Source organism: Anolis carolinensis, chromosome 3, assembly GCF_035594765.1.
Source record: "Anolis carolinensis isolate JA03-04 chromosome 3, rAnoCar3.1.pri, whole genome shotgun sequence".
In the NCBI taxonomy this organism is placed as follows: Eukaryota; Metazoa; Chordata; class Lepidosauria; order Squamata; family Dactyloidae; genus Anolis; species Anolis carolinensis.
In genome coordinates, this window is record NC_085843.1 from 156,900,535 (window position 1) to 156,917,597 (window position 17,063).

General features: G+C 42.7%; 1 protein-coding gene across 6 annotated transcripts in view; it reads left to right on the plus strand.

Moving 5' to 3' along the window:
- The window catches only part of st3gal5 (ST3 beta-galactoside alpha-2,3-sialyltransferase 5), a 39,597-nt gene extending 31,424 nt beyond the window's left edge, over nt 1-8,173 (plus strand). For all 6 annotated transcript variants that reach the window (XM_003226613.4, XM_062975636.1, XM_008119516.3 and 3 more), the window contains one exon: nt 59-8,173. In XM_003226613.4, the coding sequence (XP_003226661.2) occupies nt 59-322 (264 nt within the window). In that variant the 3' untranslated portion in view covers nt 323-8,173. The remainder of the gene's footprint in view (nt 1-58) is intronic.
- Nucleotides 8,174-17,063: the final 8,890 nt, after the last annotated feature.

Below are 17,063 nucleotides of genomic sequence, written 5' to 3' on the forward strand. Positions count from 1 at the left end.
AGCAGAATGCGATTCATCCTATATTCTAATTGGGGAATGTGATTTTTACTTTCTTTAGAACATACCCACTATTGGAGTGACGGCAATTGTCCTGGCTACGCATTTATGTGATGAAGTGAGTTTAGCTGGATTTGGATACGATCTTAGTCAACCCAACACACCATTGCATTATTATGATAATCTTTGCATGGCTGCAATGAATGAACAGACAATGCACAATGTGACTACAGAAACAAAATTTCTTCAGAAGCTGATCAAAGAGGGAGTTGTAAAAGATCTCAGTGGAGGAATATTTTGCACCTATTGCAAGAAGTCAAGCTAATGGTTGAAACTGAGTCCAAACATTGGATTTTGCATGCTCCTCCTTTCTGGAGGAGACCCTCTCAGTGTTTCCATCATGCAGACTACCCTAAAGAACCATTTATCTCCATGTTGATTAGCACATTGAGTTGCCAGTATTTATGTACCAAAGTGGTACATATTTGCTTTCTACAAGAAGTGTGTATGTAAAGGAAATTTCATTAATATATATAAGATTTTTGGAGAAATGTTCATAAGTTATTTTAATTCTAAAGATCATTGTGCTTAGGTATATGTTACCTAAAGAAAGAAAGAAAAAATATCATGTGGTTCTTCATACTACTGTAAATGTTTTTGGCTTGAAAATATTAAGAATGTGTTACTTATGTGACTCATTTGTGGTAAAGAGTGTTGTCAAGGGCTTTCATGGCCGGGATCACAGGGTTTGTTGTATGTCTTTCGGGCTGTGTGGCCATGTTTCAGAAGTATTCTCGTCAGGAGAGAATACTTCTGGAACATGGCCACACAGCCCGAAAGACATACAACAACCCTGTGGGTAAAAAGTTTGCATATCTAGCTTTCCTCAAAACCTTACCTCTCACCTGTTTCAAGTTCATTGCACATGAACCTCTTCAGCACCAAAAGTAAAGGATTGCAGAGCAGCTTTCCCCTGATATGGCCAGGAAGTGCAACATCCATTTCCGGTTCTGAGGTTGTTGCCTTTAATAATTGCTAGGTTTCAGGTAACAACACTGAAACAAATAGATTAAGGATTATGGTTGTGAGGTGTTACAATATAGCATGCTACATCTGTAAAGAATGAAATTAATTTGCTTTATTTCATTAAGGAACCAATCCTGTGGTTGCTAAACAACATACAGTAAAACACACACACACACATTGGAAAATATTTTTGATATCTTTCTCTGCATTTGTTTTTTTTAAACACATATTTCAAAATATTTCTCTCCAAAATGAATGCATTCTGATTTGCAAAGAATATAACAACAACAAAGGAAATGCAAGAGAGTCATTCTTCTGGCTTTTAAAAAATTCTGTAGAGCATCTGATGTAAGTCTTTTTTCCACTTTCCTCTTGTTATATACATACATTTTCTGTACCTTATATACTCATGTATAAGTTGAGGGCAGATTTGGGGGCCAAAATTATGTATTTTGATATAACCTGAGTATATGTTGAAGGTCATTCCCGAGTATATGTTGAGGGTCAGTAGGGCCAGCCTTCACCATCACTTCTGTTTTGCCACCCAGCCAGAAGCTACCTACTCAACAGTGTGGAGTGAGGGGGATAAATGTTTATTTTAGGTTCTCCTGGAGTGGACTAGGCTCTTGCCTTTCTGCACTCTACTCAGAAAAAGGATACAGGCAGTCCCTTGGTTATGAACAAGATAGGTTCTGAAGGTGAATTTGTATTTAAGTTGGAACAGTGATATGTAAGTCAGATGCTTGTAACCTGGGACTTCCTGTAGTTCCTCTTTTATGAGTTAAGGTATAGGACTCACATTGACTCATGGATAAATTGATCCAGTTTTTTTTTGGGGGGGGGGTTGATTTTTTGACTAAAATTTCTAGTCTTATACCTGAATATATAGGGTAAGTATAGTCAAGAGAAATATAGAAGTTCCTGTTTAGATACTCAAAATAATTATGCAAGATAGAGTTGCTTCCAAGTGCTGCAGGCTTCATAATGGGAAGAAATATTGTAGCATAGGATTTGCACACCTGGAATACTGCTGTTCAAGAATCCAGCCACTCAGCCTTATCATTCCCCAGGATACTGTATCAATAGGGTGATATTCTAGCAGCTGGAATGACAAAGGCCCAGATTAAATTACCGTGAAATTATATGTGAGAACCAAAAACAATTTTAGATTTGTCTCTCCCATTGTTCTGTATTGCAAACTGCAAACATGTTCAAACAGAAAGGGCTTTTAAAATTAGTTTGTTATATGATCTTGTTGTAAGAGTCAAAAATTTGAGGTGACAAATACATACTCCTTGCAAGAGCCTAAGTGACTGTTTTGGCCATAGCCAGACTAATTGAATTAAAGAAAGATTTTTTTCTTACAACTTAGCCAAAAATATGAGGGCAACTGCATATAATTTATGCATTTCTTTGTCTTAGTCATATATAAAACATAAGAGGCATAGCCTATTCTTTGCACAAAATTGAGTATGCAGCGGGAAGGAGATGAAAGTCTCTACAAATTGTGCTCTAGAGCAGTTCTCTAGGTACTGGAACTAGGAAGATGAGAGATGACTTCAAGCAGGGAATACCATAGCTGTCTTGTTATGTCGAGTTGGCTTTCGATAGCTGTATCTTCATGGGCAATAGATAAATCATTGTTTTTAAAATATGAGCAAAATCAAAATTTCTTCTCACTTCCTTAATGTATATTACTAGCTGTGCCCGGCCACGTATTGCTGTGGCTTATGGAAATCATTTGTTGGCCAGGTGGAATAGCGGTGAATAGCCTTGCAGCCTCAAAGCCTGGCTGTTTTCTTCTTATGGAAATCCTTGTTTGGTGAGCTGGAATACAATGGAATAGGCTTGCTGCGTGAGAGGCTGGGTACTTGCGTTCTAGGGAAATGGTTTTTTGGGCTGCTAGAATTGCAATAAATAGCCTCGCTGCTTCAAAGCCTGGCTGCTTGCTATCTAGTGGGATCTTTGGTTGGTCAGCTTCAATAGTACAGAGTAGTATTGCTGCTTAAAAGCCTGGCAGCCTTCTACCAGGGTTAATCCTTTGTTGATCTGATTGAATTGCACTGAATAGCCTTGCAGCTTCAATGCCTGGCTGTGTTATAGCTAGGGGAATCCTTGTTTGGTGAGCTGGAGTAGCACCCTCAATCAAAGAGCCGCTTTGAAGCCTGGCTACTTCCTTTGTAGGGCTATCATTGTTTGGCCAGTTTGAATTGCACTGAATAGTCTTGCAGCTTAAAAGCCTGGCTGCTTTCTACCTTGTGGAATCCTTGCTTGCCCAGGTTGGATAGCAATTAATAGTCTTGGTATGAATGCTGCAATTAGTCACCTTGATTAGCATTTAATGGCCTTGTAGCTTCAAAGCCTGGATACTTCCTGCCTGGGAGAATCCTTTGTTGGGAGGTGTTAGCTGGCCCTGATTGTTTCCTGTCTGGAATTTCCGTTTTCAGAGTGTTGCTCTTTATTTACCGTCCTGATTTTAGAGATTATATTGTTGTGTATTATTATACCACAGTAAATATTATATATTATATTTATAATCTTATATCATCTGCTTAGAACTGGATTATATGAGGCCCCTTCTACACAGCTGTATAAAATCCACACTGAACTGGGCTAAATGGCAGTGTGGACTCAAGATAATCCAGTTCAAAGCAGATACTGTGGATTATGTGCCTTGGCATTCTGGTTTATATGGCTGTGTGGGAGGGACTTGAGTCTACACTGCCATATAACCCAGTTCAAATCAGATAATCTGTATTTTATAGGCAGTGTGGATGAGTCTAAGTGCACTCTGCTTGTGCCCTGGGCGCCATTTTGGCTGAGGGAATTGCTAGGATATGAAGTGGGCGGGGCCTAAAGGGGCGGGGCCTACCGTTCTGAACTGTTTCTAAAAGGGGGAAAAACTGCTCTTTCTTGTCCTCTAATTTGGGCTTTATTTTTCTAGTTTTTTTGCTTGAAAGACATAGACTGGATGACTTAAGTCTTTTGTCGCCAAATTTGGTGTGATTTGGTTCAGTGGTTTTTCTGTTTACTCCATAGTAAAACAGCACATTACATTTTTATATATATAGATAAGGAGGCGATAAAGACATTGTGTTCTCAGAATAATAGAGAATAATTAATGTTAGATTATTTTCTTTAATAAGCAATTTGTTTGGTAAAGTTCCTACATACTCAAGATATTCTCAAGGTACACAGAAGCCTGTAAACTGGAAAGAAAATACTCAAAATGTTTTGCAAGGACCTCCAGCTTTTCAAGTATTGAGGATATAGGTACAAGAAAATACTTAGGCAAGGAATTTGTTCTGTTGTCTCCAGAGGGGATGTCCAGGTGAAACATAAAATACACACCATCTTCTTATTAGATATTAGAAGCAGCATGGCCTCCTTAATAATTTTGCCACTAAAATCCTGACCTCCTTTTCTCTCAGAAATTGAGCAGATGGTGAAGATCTATTGAATTTAGGAAGGAATGTTATGGCGAGTGTTGATAAAAAAAGGGGGGGGGGGATAAGCCACAGGCCTTATCTCATGTGCCATTGTATTCCCAGAGAAGTCCTTTTTTTAAAACAACCAAACTAGAAGTCATTTCCAGTTATCTCCTGTGTTGAAAAGGGACTCTTATGAGTCTAAAATGGCTAAGCATTACCTGAAAACAGCAAAAATGCCTGACCACAGCCCCTAGGGTATGTTGGGACATTAAGGGGCTACAAGTCTCCTGGGGGCTAATGTAGCCCTTTAGCCTTCCATAGTTGTCTGCCTCAGTTACACACTATTTTTGCAGTTTGTATCCTATATCTTCTAACATAAATTTATGTTCCTAGGCAGCTAACAAAGTAAGAAGCAATAAAGGTACAATCAGGACAAATAATTGTAGCAAGCATTCACACTAACTTGTTTTTAAAAATACTTCAATGGGTTATCAATACTCAACAAAATAAATTAACAAATAAAATGTAATCAGCTGATTATTGAGCAATCAGTTTGACTTGCCAGTGTTTGCTCCTATCTTTCAAAATGTGACAAAGGTAACCAACACTTAGAAAAACATGCAATTCCCTAGTTTTTATAAATTGAGAGCTCTGTACAATCTAAGGGACAGTGTTTAATATAAAACGTACACATCAAATAGAATTTGTAAAATAAGTGTTTGCTGTAAACTCAAATAACAATGATGGAAGTTGATGAATTTGATTTTTATGGTTAAGTATTTGCCATGGATCATATGTTAATATTGACACACACACACACACATATACATACCACTGAGGTATTTTGATAAACTCCAGTTTCCAGGACTGTTGTTGGTTTGTGGAAGAAGCATATGATAGGTTTCTTATTTTGTCTCCAACATTATGGAATGGAGCAGTGTTGTGGAACTCATATCTGCTTATGAGATAGTGTGAGGCCTAAGTGCTAAACAATATTAGCACTGCTTGAATCTAGTAAGACAGCCTTATGGAACATGGGAGATGATAAGCTCTACCTTACGTTTTTGTTTGAATTTCATTGGTATTGTTGATGTTTTTTCTTAGTCACTTTGTTTTATGCAAGGAATACACCTGGTCTGTTCGCCCATTCCCTTTACATTTGGTACTTCATCTCTGCTTGTTTTATTGTCTTTCTCTTCAACTGTTGTTCTTCATTCCTTCCTCTTCACTGTTTTTGCCCTTCTCCTGTTGCTTATTGTCCTCTTATGTCTTACATTTGATACCTTTGCAGGAGAAGATCTGATCCATTGAAGGGTCACTTCCTGATTGACAGCTCACTCTTAGTTCTAATGCTACACAAGCTTAAGAGAGAGAAAGAAGTTAATATATTGTTATGTTGGGTCTGTCATATTGCATTGTAGATACTTCATAATGTATGAGTTCAGTTTACACAAGGTAGGGTGAAGATTTCCTTCTTGAACATCATCATTTTCCAAAGGAATTTGCCTAGTTATGTCCCCTGGAGTCCAAAAACACTTGTACATGAATATATGAACCACTCTTGAAGAGCAATGCAAAATAAATGTAATCTTTCATGGACTCTGGTGGGCATATAGCTTTTGCTTTAGATCAGGGATTATCAACCTGTGGATTCCCAGATGTTTTGACCTTCAACTCCCAGAAATCCTAACAGCTGGTAAACTGGCTGGGATTTCTGAAGGTTGTAGGCCAAAACACCTGGGGACCCACAGGTTGAGAACCACTGCTTTAAACAATCAATTTGCACTTGTTTTAGGAAGCACTTTGAACTACTGTCATCTACTGGAAAGGCTAAAAAAGTATAGGACATGAGAACTGTTTTCTCTGCTTCATGACTTTGGGGCACATTTATTTTCTAGAATTAGCCCTTGAAGATTAAAAGCTACACATTATACAGAATACAGGGTTTGTACAGAATTATACAGAATACAGGGTTTGTACTGGATTCTTGTAACCTTTTGGTATTGAGTGGGTGACATTCCTGGTGACTTTCTGTAGTGGGTATGCCACACATAAGTGGAATTCTTTTTCTATTTTACCTGGAACATAACAGTGACGGAGCAGATGACAGCAAAAGTCATGTGTAGCAAAGTGGCAGCTTTAATTCCTGACAGAAATGTCATTTGCTGCTATTTTTCCTGGTGTCTTTGGGCTTCAACCCCTTTTCTTCTACTGCTGCTGTACCTCCTCTTACTTTAGCATAGTTCCATTGACAAGAAGGATCTTTGCAAGCACCTCTTCCCTCTTTTCAGAACTGGCATCAACAGCTTGCATCCTTGGTCTGATTTCTGCCTCAGATTCCTATTTTAAAGAACAAATGTATTGTCTGCAGTGCCTACCAGTGTTGTTTGGCTGGGCCTAGCTGCCATATTAGTTTCCTTCAGTGTTTCGCAAAGACAGCATCACTCAGGTGGGGCAGTTAAAATGGCTAGAGTGAGTAGGTGCTGCTGCTGCTTGTAGCTCTGCTGCCTGGTACTATTAGACAAACCTAAGTGGGTCTTCTGATTGAGGAGACAGCACTGCCTTTCTCGGGCCTCTTGGACCTGAAGCCAGTCCTACCTCTTGATGTGAAGAGGAATCAAGCACTTCCCTCTGATTTCCCATGTGCCAGGCTTAAGCCTCAGAGGCCCCTGTAATGGCAGAACACACTTCTTAAAATGTCCAAGAGTCTAAGCCTGGACATTACAAAAGGCATGATAAAAATGTTCAATATTTGATGAGCGGAATGTCTGCATCTTTACTTCAAGGTATAAGTCGCATTAGGAAATCCAGAAGAGTAAAATATATGCTGCTTCTGAGAGTGCCATTTTACTTTGCTGCTTAGAGTATTGTTGGGGTTTTGTCTATGAACATGGCGATTCAATGGCAGAGTACCACATCTATGCTTTCTTAGTGTTCACTGAGTGGCATCTTCTCATGTTTCAAGAAAATATTCTTAGTTTTTTCTGCTGCTCAGATACCTGTTATGAAACACTACTTCTAATTCTTGCGTTTTGCGACGGCGGGATGACTTCAGTCCTACTAGTCCAAATTTAATTTATATTCTAAGTTAACAATAATGGTTTGCAAGCAAGTGGAATTTTTTTTAGGAGAAAGAGTGTGCTTTAAAACTTAATTAAAAAGAAATACTGTGGAACTTTCCTCCTCTTGCCTCCTTTTTCTGTTAGGAAGAACATCTTGAAATTAATCAATCCTCTTTGATTATTTTAATACCCTTTGCACTACCTGCCATAGCCATGTGACCCCCTTACCATGAAATGTGTGCCATCTGGGAACAAAACAGCACTTACAATCCAAATTTCTCTCAATGTGCCGAATGCAAATATCCTGGTGACTTAGGAAGCCCAAGGATTAGTGATGTATAAGATGAGAAAAAGTCTTGAAATGCTATCAGGGAAGGAAGGTAGGAATATCAATGAGAGGAGAAATCTTGTTGAAAGAGAAAGGAAAGATATGTTGAGTTGCATTCCAATTAGGTTAGCTGCACCTAAGGTAGTCTTGAAATTATTGTACAAAAGTTGGTGATGGCAAACTTAAAGTTTAATTGATTTCACTGGGACCTACCACTTTGGACTAATCCTAATCCAATTATTGTAAATTGTCTAGTATGTATTTATTTGATGAAATTGAGGATGCAATAAAAATGTTAATCGCAATCAAATAAACATTTTCCAAAACCATACTAGTTCTATTAGTGTTTTTTATTTATGATCATGACATGAAATTTATCCTGACAACCTGTATCTAAAATCAAAGTAGTGCAATAGTTAGCAAAATGGAAACATAACCTACCCTGTTTCCCCAAAAATAAGACATCCCTTGAAAATAAAACCTAGTAAAGGTTTTGCTGAATTGCTAAATATGAGGCCTCCCCCGAAAGTAAGACCTAGCAAAGTTTGTGTTTGGAAGCATGGCCGCCAAACAGAACACCAGAGTATGCAGGATCAGTAAACGTACATACCATAGATGGTTGTACATGGAAATAATGGTAGTAACAATAAATTCTTGATAGGGTTCACAGTTTGTCTGGTTATGCTGGTTCGTGATGACAACTACTGTACAGTATATAATAAATGTTCGGGGTTTTTTGTTCAACAATAAATGTGGATTCTTCTTCATAGAAAAATAAGACCTTCCCTGAAAATAAGACCTAGTGCATCTTTGGGAGCAAAAATTAATATAAGGCACTCTTATTTTCAGGGAAACAAGGTAGGGAGCACCCAATATAATCATCAGAAAATGGGACACATCTGAAGTGCTCAATGGATGGTTTATCAGTAAAAACAAATTTTGTTTTATGTATGCTCTCCACCAGTAGTAGCATGGGATAACACTAAAACAGAGTATCTTTAGGAGAAAATAGCAGTGGCACCATAGGTAACTGGTTAGTATTCTGCAGGAAGAGGCACAGTAAATCCTATGATGAGACAAAAACAATAACAAGAGATACTGCTAGAAAGATGAGACTCCTAGGTTGGATAGCATCTGTCAACATGAGTTGAAAAGAAAGTCCAAAGCTGCACAACACATTGGAATGTGGCCTGTGAGAAACTAGACACAGTAAACCAAGAAATGGAACTTACAAATATCACAACATTTGAAGTGATTGAGGTTCAGACTAAAGGTATAATTAATTCAGTTTGATACTGCTATCACTGTGCCAAGGAATTCTAGAATTTGTAGTTTGATTTGGCACAAGCACTCTTTAGTTGAGAAGGCTAAAGACTTTGGAAAAGTACATCTCCCAGGGTTCCATAGCTTTGGACCATAGCCGTTAATATGTCCAACTGCATTCTGCAATGTAGTTGTCCTGAGACAGGATACATATGTTTCCTATACAATGCTGTGGTGAGTCCAATTCTACACTTTCTAAACATCAATAAAGTTGGTTTTTCTGACAATGGTGGGAGATGCAGCTGTTATTGCAGAAACTGAAAATAACGATCCAAATATCAATGGAGTAAAAATCATAATGTAATTTGACATTTAATAGTCTTTTCCTTAATGTCTCTTTATTATCCATCATTTTTGCTTATCCAACATTCTGCCAGGCCATTTATGTTGGATAAGTGAGACTCTGATGTATTATTATTATTATTATTATTATTATTATTATTATTATTATTATTATTATTAGTGTACCAAATATTATACAGTCTTTTCCTTTCAGATTCAAGTAAAGATTCTATCTTATTTGAACATTTCTAATTGTTTTTAGTGGACACCACAAGGTGGCACTGTAACACCGATAGCACTTTGTAACGATTTTTGTTCCTGGGCTATAAATGTCATTTCCTAATTGGTTCTATCATAAAAACATGGAAAATGTTTATTAAACTGCAAAAGCTTTGTTTTTGTGGTTTTAAAAATTGCATATTTTCATTAAGGAATATTACAAACAAAGTGCCTAGACTGAAGGAAATAATAGTATTACCCTCAGCCACAAAAACGAAGCTCCTGGAATACAACTACTACTTGCAAAGTAAGTACCACAAAATTAAACAGGAAATGGGACTTTCAAACTAAGAACAGATTTTTTCAAATGTTGTTACATAGTGTAGTCTTTGAAAGTGTTAGCCAAACTAATTTATTGGGGGGGGGGGGGGATGATACAGTTTTAAAATCTAACAACGTAGATTTACAGGGTTTTACAGGTAGGACAAGGAAAGAATCCTGAATGAAATCCCAAAGAGCTAGCCTGTTTCCCCGAAAATATAACAGGGTCTTATATTTATTTTTGCTCCAAAAGATGTGTTAGAGCTTCTTTTCAGAGGATGTCTTCTTTTTCCAAACCGATCTTTTAATGAACTGTAACTAGAGCCGGTAACCTCCTCCGAGATAATGGAACAGTACCGCTTATATTTTGAGTATTCTCAAAAATCCTGAAAAATCGTACTAGGGCTGTGTGAAAAGCACAACCAGGAGCATTGAACAATAATGGGATTTTGGTATAGGGAGCCCAGGGCTGCTTTCTGTTTTTCAAGAGTGTAACAGTTTTTTGATGTTAAACCTCACAAAATACCATCGCTGCTACCAGCACACAAGAAGTCAGTCCTGCTGCCACACCCCCAGCCCTGCTTCTGCTCGTGTGAGGAGGAAAGGAGGAAAAGAAGAGGGTGGTGGAGGAGGAGGCCTTAAAACACCTGCCTGCTGCTCACTTCTTGTTGTTACCATCGCTGCTACCAGCACACAAGAAGTGAGTCCTGCTGCCACACCCCCAGCCCTGCTTCTGCTCGTGTGAGGAGGAAAGGAGGAAAAGAAGAGGGTGGCGGAGGAGGAGGCCTTAAAACACCTGCCTGCTACTCACTTCTTGCTGTTACCATCGCTGCTTGCCAGCACACCCCCAGCCCTGCTTCTGCTGGTGTAAGGAGGAAAGAGAGAGGGGAAAACTTTAAAAACTCCATAAACATTCTGGAGAAGAAGGCAGAGCAGCTGGCTTTAAAACATTCGCGTTCTCAGTCCTACCGTTCCCTCTGCCCCTCGGCCTGCTATGAAGCGTGGCCTACTGGTTTGTCCTTGGGCTCATCTTCAGCTGTTCACATCTTATCACATCTTTTTGCATCTGGCAGCCTTTCAAGGGGTTGAGACTTTGGGAATTTCTGGGCTGGGCCCATACCATCGCTATTACCACCACTGGCTGACTTCTGGGGTTGGACCCATTGCCAGAATTTAATCTAAATTTGGTTGGACCTGGGAAGACGGGGGGTTAATTTGTCTTTGTTAAACTGAGCCGTCAATCCTCTTGTGACTGGGAAGTTGAGAGCAGTACTGTATAGCTGCTAAAAATCCTGTGTGGCTGCTAACCTAATGTTAAAATGTGGTGGTGTTGTAATCACTGATCGGGACTGCCCCCCGGAACCAGATTGGTTTTTTGGCAATAGAAATTTATTCAATGTATTTAACAGATAGGCACTTTAGATATAGGATTGGCTCCTCCAGCCCCTTAGTTTTATTGTTACTTATGTACTGTGCACTTTATAGCCTCCAACTGTTACTAGGATTCTGCTTTTACAATATCTCCCATTCCTCTGCACAGGTCACTTTCAGTAATTGGAACGTGGATGTGAATGTAAAAGGGGAGGGGGGAGTGTTGGAGGGTTTTGGAGACTATGTAAGGGGGGTGGGAAGAGGGTGGGAAGTGCCATCATCTGGCTTGTTCAATTGGCGCAGTCAGGCTGACCCAGCTAAACAATGGTCAGGGGAGGAGAGTGGGGGATGTGCAGAGGATGGGGGGAGTTCTGCCAGCCATGGAGTCACCATTGGGACGGTTATAGGAAAAGGGAGGTACGGGAAAAGGAGACCAAATGTGTTAATTGGGCCTAGGGACCTTCAGAGATCATTATTAGTTCCAAAACGTATTCCAAAAGGGTCTCCTGACAAGGTGAGTCTGGGTATCCGGGATGGCGGACCTGATGGATTAAAGCTGGTGCTGTTGAATGCCAGATCAGTTAATGGGAAAACAACCACTATAAGTGATCTGATATTAGAAGAGCGAGCAGACCTGGCTTGTATAACAGAAACCTGGTTGGATGAGTCGGGTGGGCCTAACCTCACTCAGCTCTGTCCTCCAGGTTACTCTGTTCAGCACCAGCCAAGATCCGGAGGGAGGGGAGGTGGGGTTGCAATAATCTATAGGGATATTTGTAGTGTACCGTCCACCCCGCAACACTACAAACTCCCTGACTGAGCTAGCCAGGGTGATCTCGAGCTTGGTGTTGGAGTCTCAGCGGCTTCTTGTGCTGGGAGACTTCAACATACACGCAGAGACCACCCTGTCGGGAGCGGCTCAGGTTTTCATGGATACCATGGCAACCATGGGACTGTCCCAAGTGATTTCTGGCCCTACCCACTGTGCTGGACATACATTGGACTTGGTATTTTGCCAGGGATGGGAGAATGGTGGTGGTGTGGAAGAGCTCTCGTTAGTCCCACTGTCATGGACTGACCACCACTTGGTCAAGTTTAGAATTACTGCAACCCCTAACCTCCGCGGGGGTGGTGGACCCATTAAGATGGTCCGCCTCAGGAGGCTTATGGATCCAAATGGATTCCTGATGGCTCTTGGGGATGTTCCCGCCTCCTCGGTAGGTGATTCTGTTGATGCTCTGGTCACTCTCTACAATGGGGAGATGGCCAGGGCAATAGACACGATCGCTCCAGAGCGGCCCCTCGCAATGCGCAGAGCTAAACTAGCGCCCTGGTACTCCGGGGAGTTGGCAGCGATGAAGCGCGAGACGAGGCGTCTAGAGCGTGTGTGGCGAAAGCGACGGAGCGAATCAAATTTAGCACGGGTTAAAGCCCAAAGGAAAACATATTGCAAAGCAATGGCTGCTGTAAAAAAAACCTATTATAGTTCTAGAATTGAGGCAGCCAAAAACCGTCCTGCCGAGCTTTTTAGAACTGTCAGAGGGCTGCTTAACAACACCCCTCAAACTGCGCCCACAGATGATGTGGCAGAGAAATGTGAAGCTTTTTCCCAGTTCTTTTCAAAGAAAATCGCTTTGATTCGTTCCGAGCTTGACGCCACAGTTGATGCAATCTCCGAAGATGTAGCAAGAGCACCTGCTTGTCCTATTTTGATGGATTCATTTCAATCTGTGCAACCCGAGGATGTGGACAAGGTCCTTGGAGAAGCGAGAGCGACCACATGCATCCTAGACCCCTGCCCATCCTGGCTGGTTAAAGAAGCCAGAGGGGGGTTGGTCGAGTGGGTAAGAGTGGTGGTGAACGCCTCCCTCCGGGAAGGCAGACTTCCAGCTGGCCTCAAACAAGCCGTAATAAAACCGCTGTTGAAGAAGCCATCACTTGACCCCACTAATTGGAATAACTTTCGGCCTGTTTCCAATCTCCCCTTTTTGGGCAAGGTCGTGGAACGCGTGGTTGCCTCGCAACTCCAGGGATTCTTGGAAGCAACTGATTATCTGGATCCGGCACAGTCTGGCTTCAGACCGGGGCATGGAACTGAGACGGCCTTGGTCTCCTTGGTGGATGATCTCCGCAGAGAGCTCGACAGGGGGAGTGTGTCCCTGCTGGTTCTCCTGGATCTCTCAGCGGCCTTCGATACCGTAGACCACGGTATCCTTCTGGGTCGCCTCGTGGGAATGGGCCTTGGGGGTACTGCATTGCGGTGGCTCCAGTCCTTCCTTGAGGACCGTACCCAGAAGGTGTTGATAGGGGACAGCTGTTCGGCTCCACAACCGTTGTCTTGTGGAGTCCCACAGGGTTCAGTACTGTCCCCTTTGTTGTTTAACATCTACATGAAGCCGCTGGGTGAGATCATCCGGAGTTTTGGAGTTCGGTGTCATCTGTACGCAGATGATGTCCAACTCTATCACTCCTTTTCTCCAGCTTCCAAGGAGGCCGTCCAGATCCTGAACCGGTGCCTGGCTGCTGTGTCGGACTGGATGAGGGCGAACAAATTGAAGTTAAATCCAGACAAGACAGAGGTCCTCCTGGTCAGTCGTAAGGCCGAACAGGGTATAGGGTTACAGCCTGTGCTGGATGGGGTCGCACTCCCCCTGAAGACACAGGTTTGCAGTTTGGGTGTCCTCCTGGACTCATCGCTGAGCCTGGAACCCCAGGTTTCGGCAGTGGCCAGGGGGGCCTTCGCACAACTCAAACTTGTGCGCCAACTGCGCCCATACCTTAGGAAGCCTGACATGGCCACGGTGGTCCACGCTCTGGTTACATCTCGTTTGGACTATTGCAATGCGCTCTACGTGGGGTTGCCTTCAAAGACTGTTCGGAAGCTGGAACTAGTCCAACGTTCCGCAGCCAGGTTATTAACTGGAGCGCTGTACAGGGAGCATACAACTCCTCTGTTGAAGCAGCTCCACTGGCTGCCTGTTAGCTTCCGGGCACAATTTAAAGTGCTGGCTTTGGCCTACAAAACCTTAAACGGCTCTGGTCCAACTTACCTCTCCGAACGTATCTCCCCCTATGAGCCGCCCCGCAGATTAAGATCTTCCAGTGAGGCCCTGCTCTCGGTCCCGTCGCCGTCACAGGTGCATTTGGCTGGAACGAGGGACAGGGCTTTTTCGGTGGTGGCTCCGCGGCTGTGGAACTCCTTGCCAAGGGAGATTAGGGAAGCCCCCTCACTCATGTCTTTTAGGAAGCAGCTGAAGACCTGGATGTGGGACCAAGCTTTTGGCCCATCCTAAGATACGGTCGATATAATCTGATGTATTCGCTGGAGTAATGTGTAATTTAATACAGACTGGCTCTGACTTTTGGCCCAATGCTACTGGCCCTGTTGTAATGACCACACAGTGCTTACTGTTTTAAATGGGGTATAATATTGGTTTTTAAGTGTGTTTTTACGATCGTTTGTTTTACTATATTTTGTATTATATGGGGCATTAATCTTGCCATTATGTAAGACCGCTCTGGGTCCCCCTGGGGGAGAAGAGCGGTATATAAATTAAATAAATAAATAAATAATAAAATAAATAAAATAGCTGAAATTATTAATACCATGCCTTTGGACCAGAGCTTTTTTGAAGAACAAATACAATGGCATGTCTCGTGCTAGACTTTGCCTGTCATCACAGAGGACTGGCATGGAAAAGCAGGCAAAATTTACCAACGTTCCTCCAATTGCTGTCTTCTTTCCTGTCTGCTATGACACCTAGAGTCTTTTTCCTTCTGCCTCCACTGCTGTCTTTGGTATTGTGCACACACAGGATTCTGACTAACGCATGGAACAGTCTATCCCATGAATCTACCATTATAGGCCCAGATAGAAGAGCTGCTGGAGCTGCTTCAGAAGGCTTCTCCAGAAAACCAGTTGGAATCAGTAGAGGATCCCTTAGACCAGTGGTGGTTCCCAGAGCCGGCCCTAGGTAATTTTGGGGGGTAGGCGAACCAAATCTTAACCCCCCCCCCCCCCCCCCCGAATTTGGCACCACCACACACACAAACAAATACCTGAGAGCTGGAGCAGCAGGGACCATTGCTCGCCAAACGGCCGAATGAGGAAGGCCAGGCTCTTCTCAGGAGACCTCGCAGTACCTAAATTCCTACTTGATAGATGCAACTATCTTTTGGTTGCTTAGGTCAACAACGAGCAGGGACTATTTTTTATTTTAATTGTCAGGTGCTCACCCCAGCATGGGTTGGCCTCGAACTCACGACCTCTTGGTCAGAGTGATCCACTACAGCTGGCTACTTAACCACAGCTGGCTACTTAACCAGCTGTGGTTATGCAGAACCACCTATGGGTGTCCCAAAAGCCATTCTGCCTGAGCTCGGGAAGTGGGATGGCTGTCCCCGCATGCTCCTTCTCCTTGTGTTGCTTCAGGTTGTAGCAGCAACATAACAACCTACCTGATCCTGAGGAGATTCTCCATCCCATTGCCAGGTTGCCTGGCCCATGAAGAAGGACGGAAGGAGGGCGAGGAGGCTTTCTTCCTTTTCCCCTGGCCTCCTTTGTGAGTTACAAGACATGGATGGAGGATGAAGAAGCCCACAGCATAAGAGAGGTTGCCCTGTTGTGACACAGTAGGGGAGGGGGTGGCCTTTGGGCCCTGGCTTAGTGCTGCCAAACGGTTCAATACACCACTGAGTGCCATGGGATGCCTTACCACTGCCACCGTGGCTCAAAGCTGCTGAGATTTGGCATTTCGGATGCCAGTTCTGCCTCACTTCATTGGCCTGTGTAGAACCGCCCAGAAAAATTGAGAGCTAAATAAGGTTGGGTTGGAGCTGGTTTTGGAGATGCCTATTTTGCTATGTGTATGATTACACCGACATAACAGAAATAGGTTTGAGACTGGGAAGGTAATTACATTAACCACAGAAGGTGACCTAAAACTGGTTCCAGAATCCACAGTATCCCTGGCTTCATGCCCACAAAGAGAATATGGGTTTCGCCTCCATTTCTGGTCGAGGTGTGCTTAAGAAAAAAATAGGGGAAAATTAAAATTAGCAATGGAGGTAATCAGTTAACCGTCCCAGGGGATAAATTAGATGTCTCTTACCCAGCCATGGGAGCCCCCAGTGGCACAGTGTGTTAAAGCGCTGAGCTGCTGAACTTGCAGACCGAAAGGTCACAGGTTTGAATCCAGGGAGCGGAGTGAGCGCCTGCTGTTAGCTCCAGCTTCTGCCAACCTAGCAGTTTGAAAACATGCAAATGTGAGTAGATCAATAGGTACCGCTCCGGCGGGAAGATAACGGCGCTCCATGCAGTCATGGTGGCCACATGACCTGGAGGTGTCTACGGACAACGCCGGCTCTTCGGCCTAGAAATGGAGATGAGCACCAACCCCCAGAGTTGGACATGACTGGACTTAATGTCAGGGGAAACCATTACTTTTACTTTTACCCAGCCATGACCTTGGAGTGTTTTTCAGCAGTCCATCTCACCTCCTTGCTCTGAATTTGAACACACTGCAGTGCAGGTGGGTATCGACAGTGAACTTTGCCTTCTGTGATGCCGATTTTCTTGGGCAACGTGGTTTAGATTTCAGGCTCGCTGAAGCACATGAAAAGGTGTAACTTGGACTTTCCCCTTTAATTCGTGCTGCAGCTTGCATTGTCAGCATGCATTTTCTAGCCACCACCGCTTGAAGC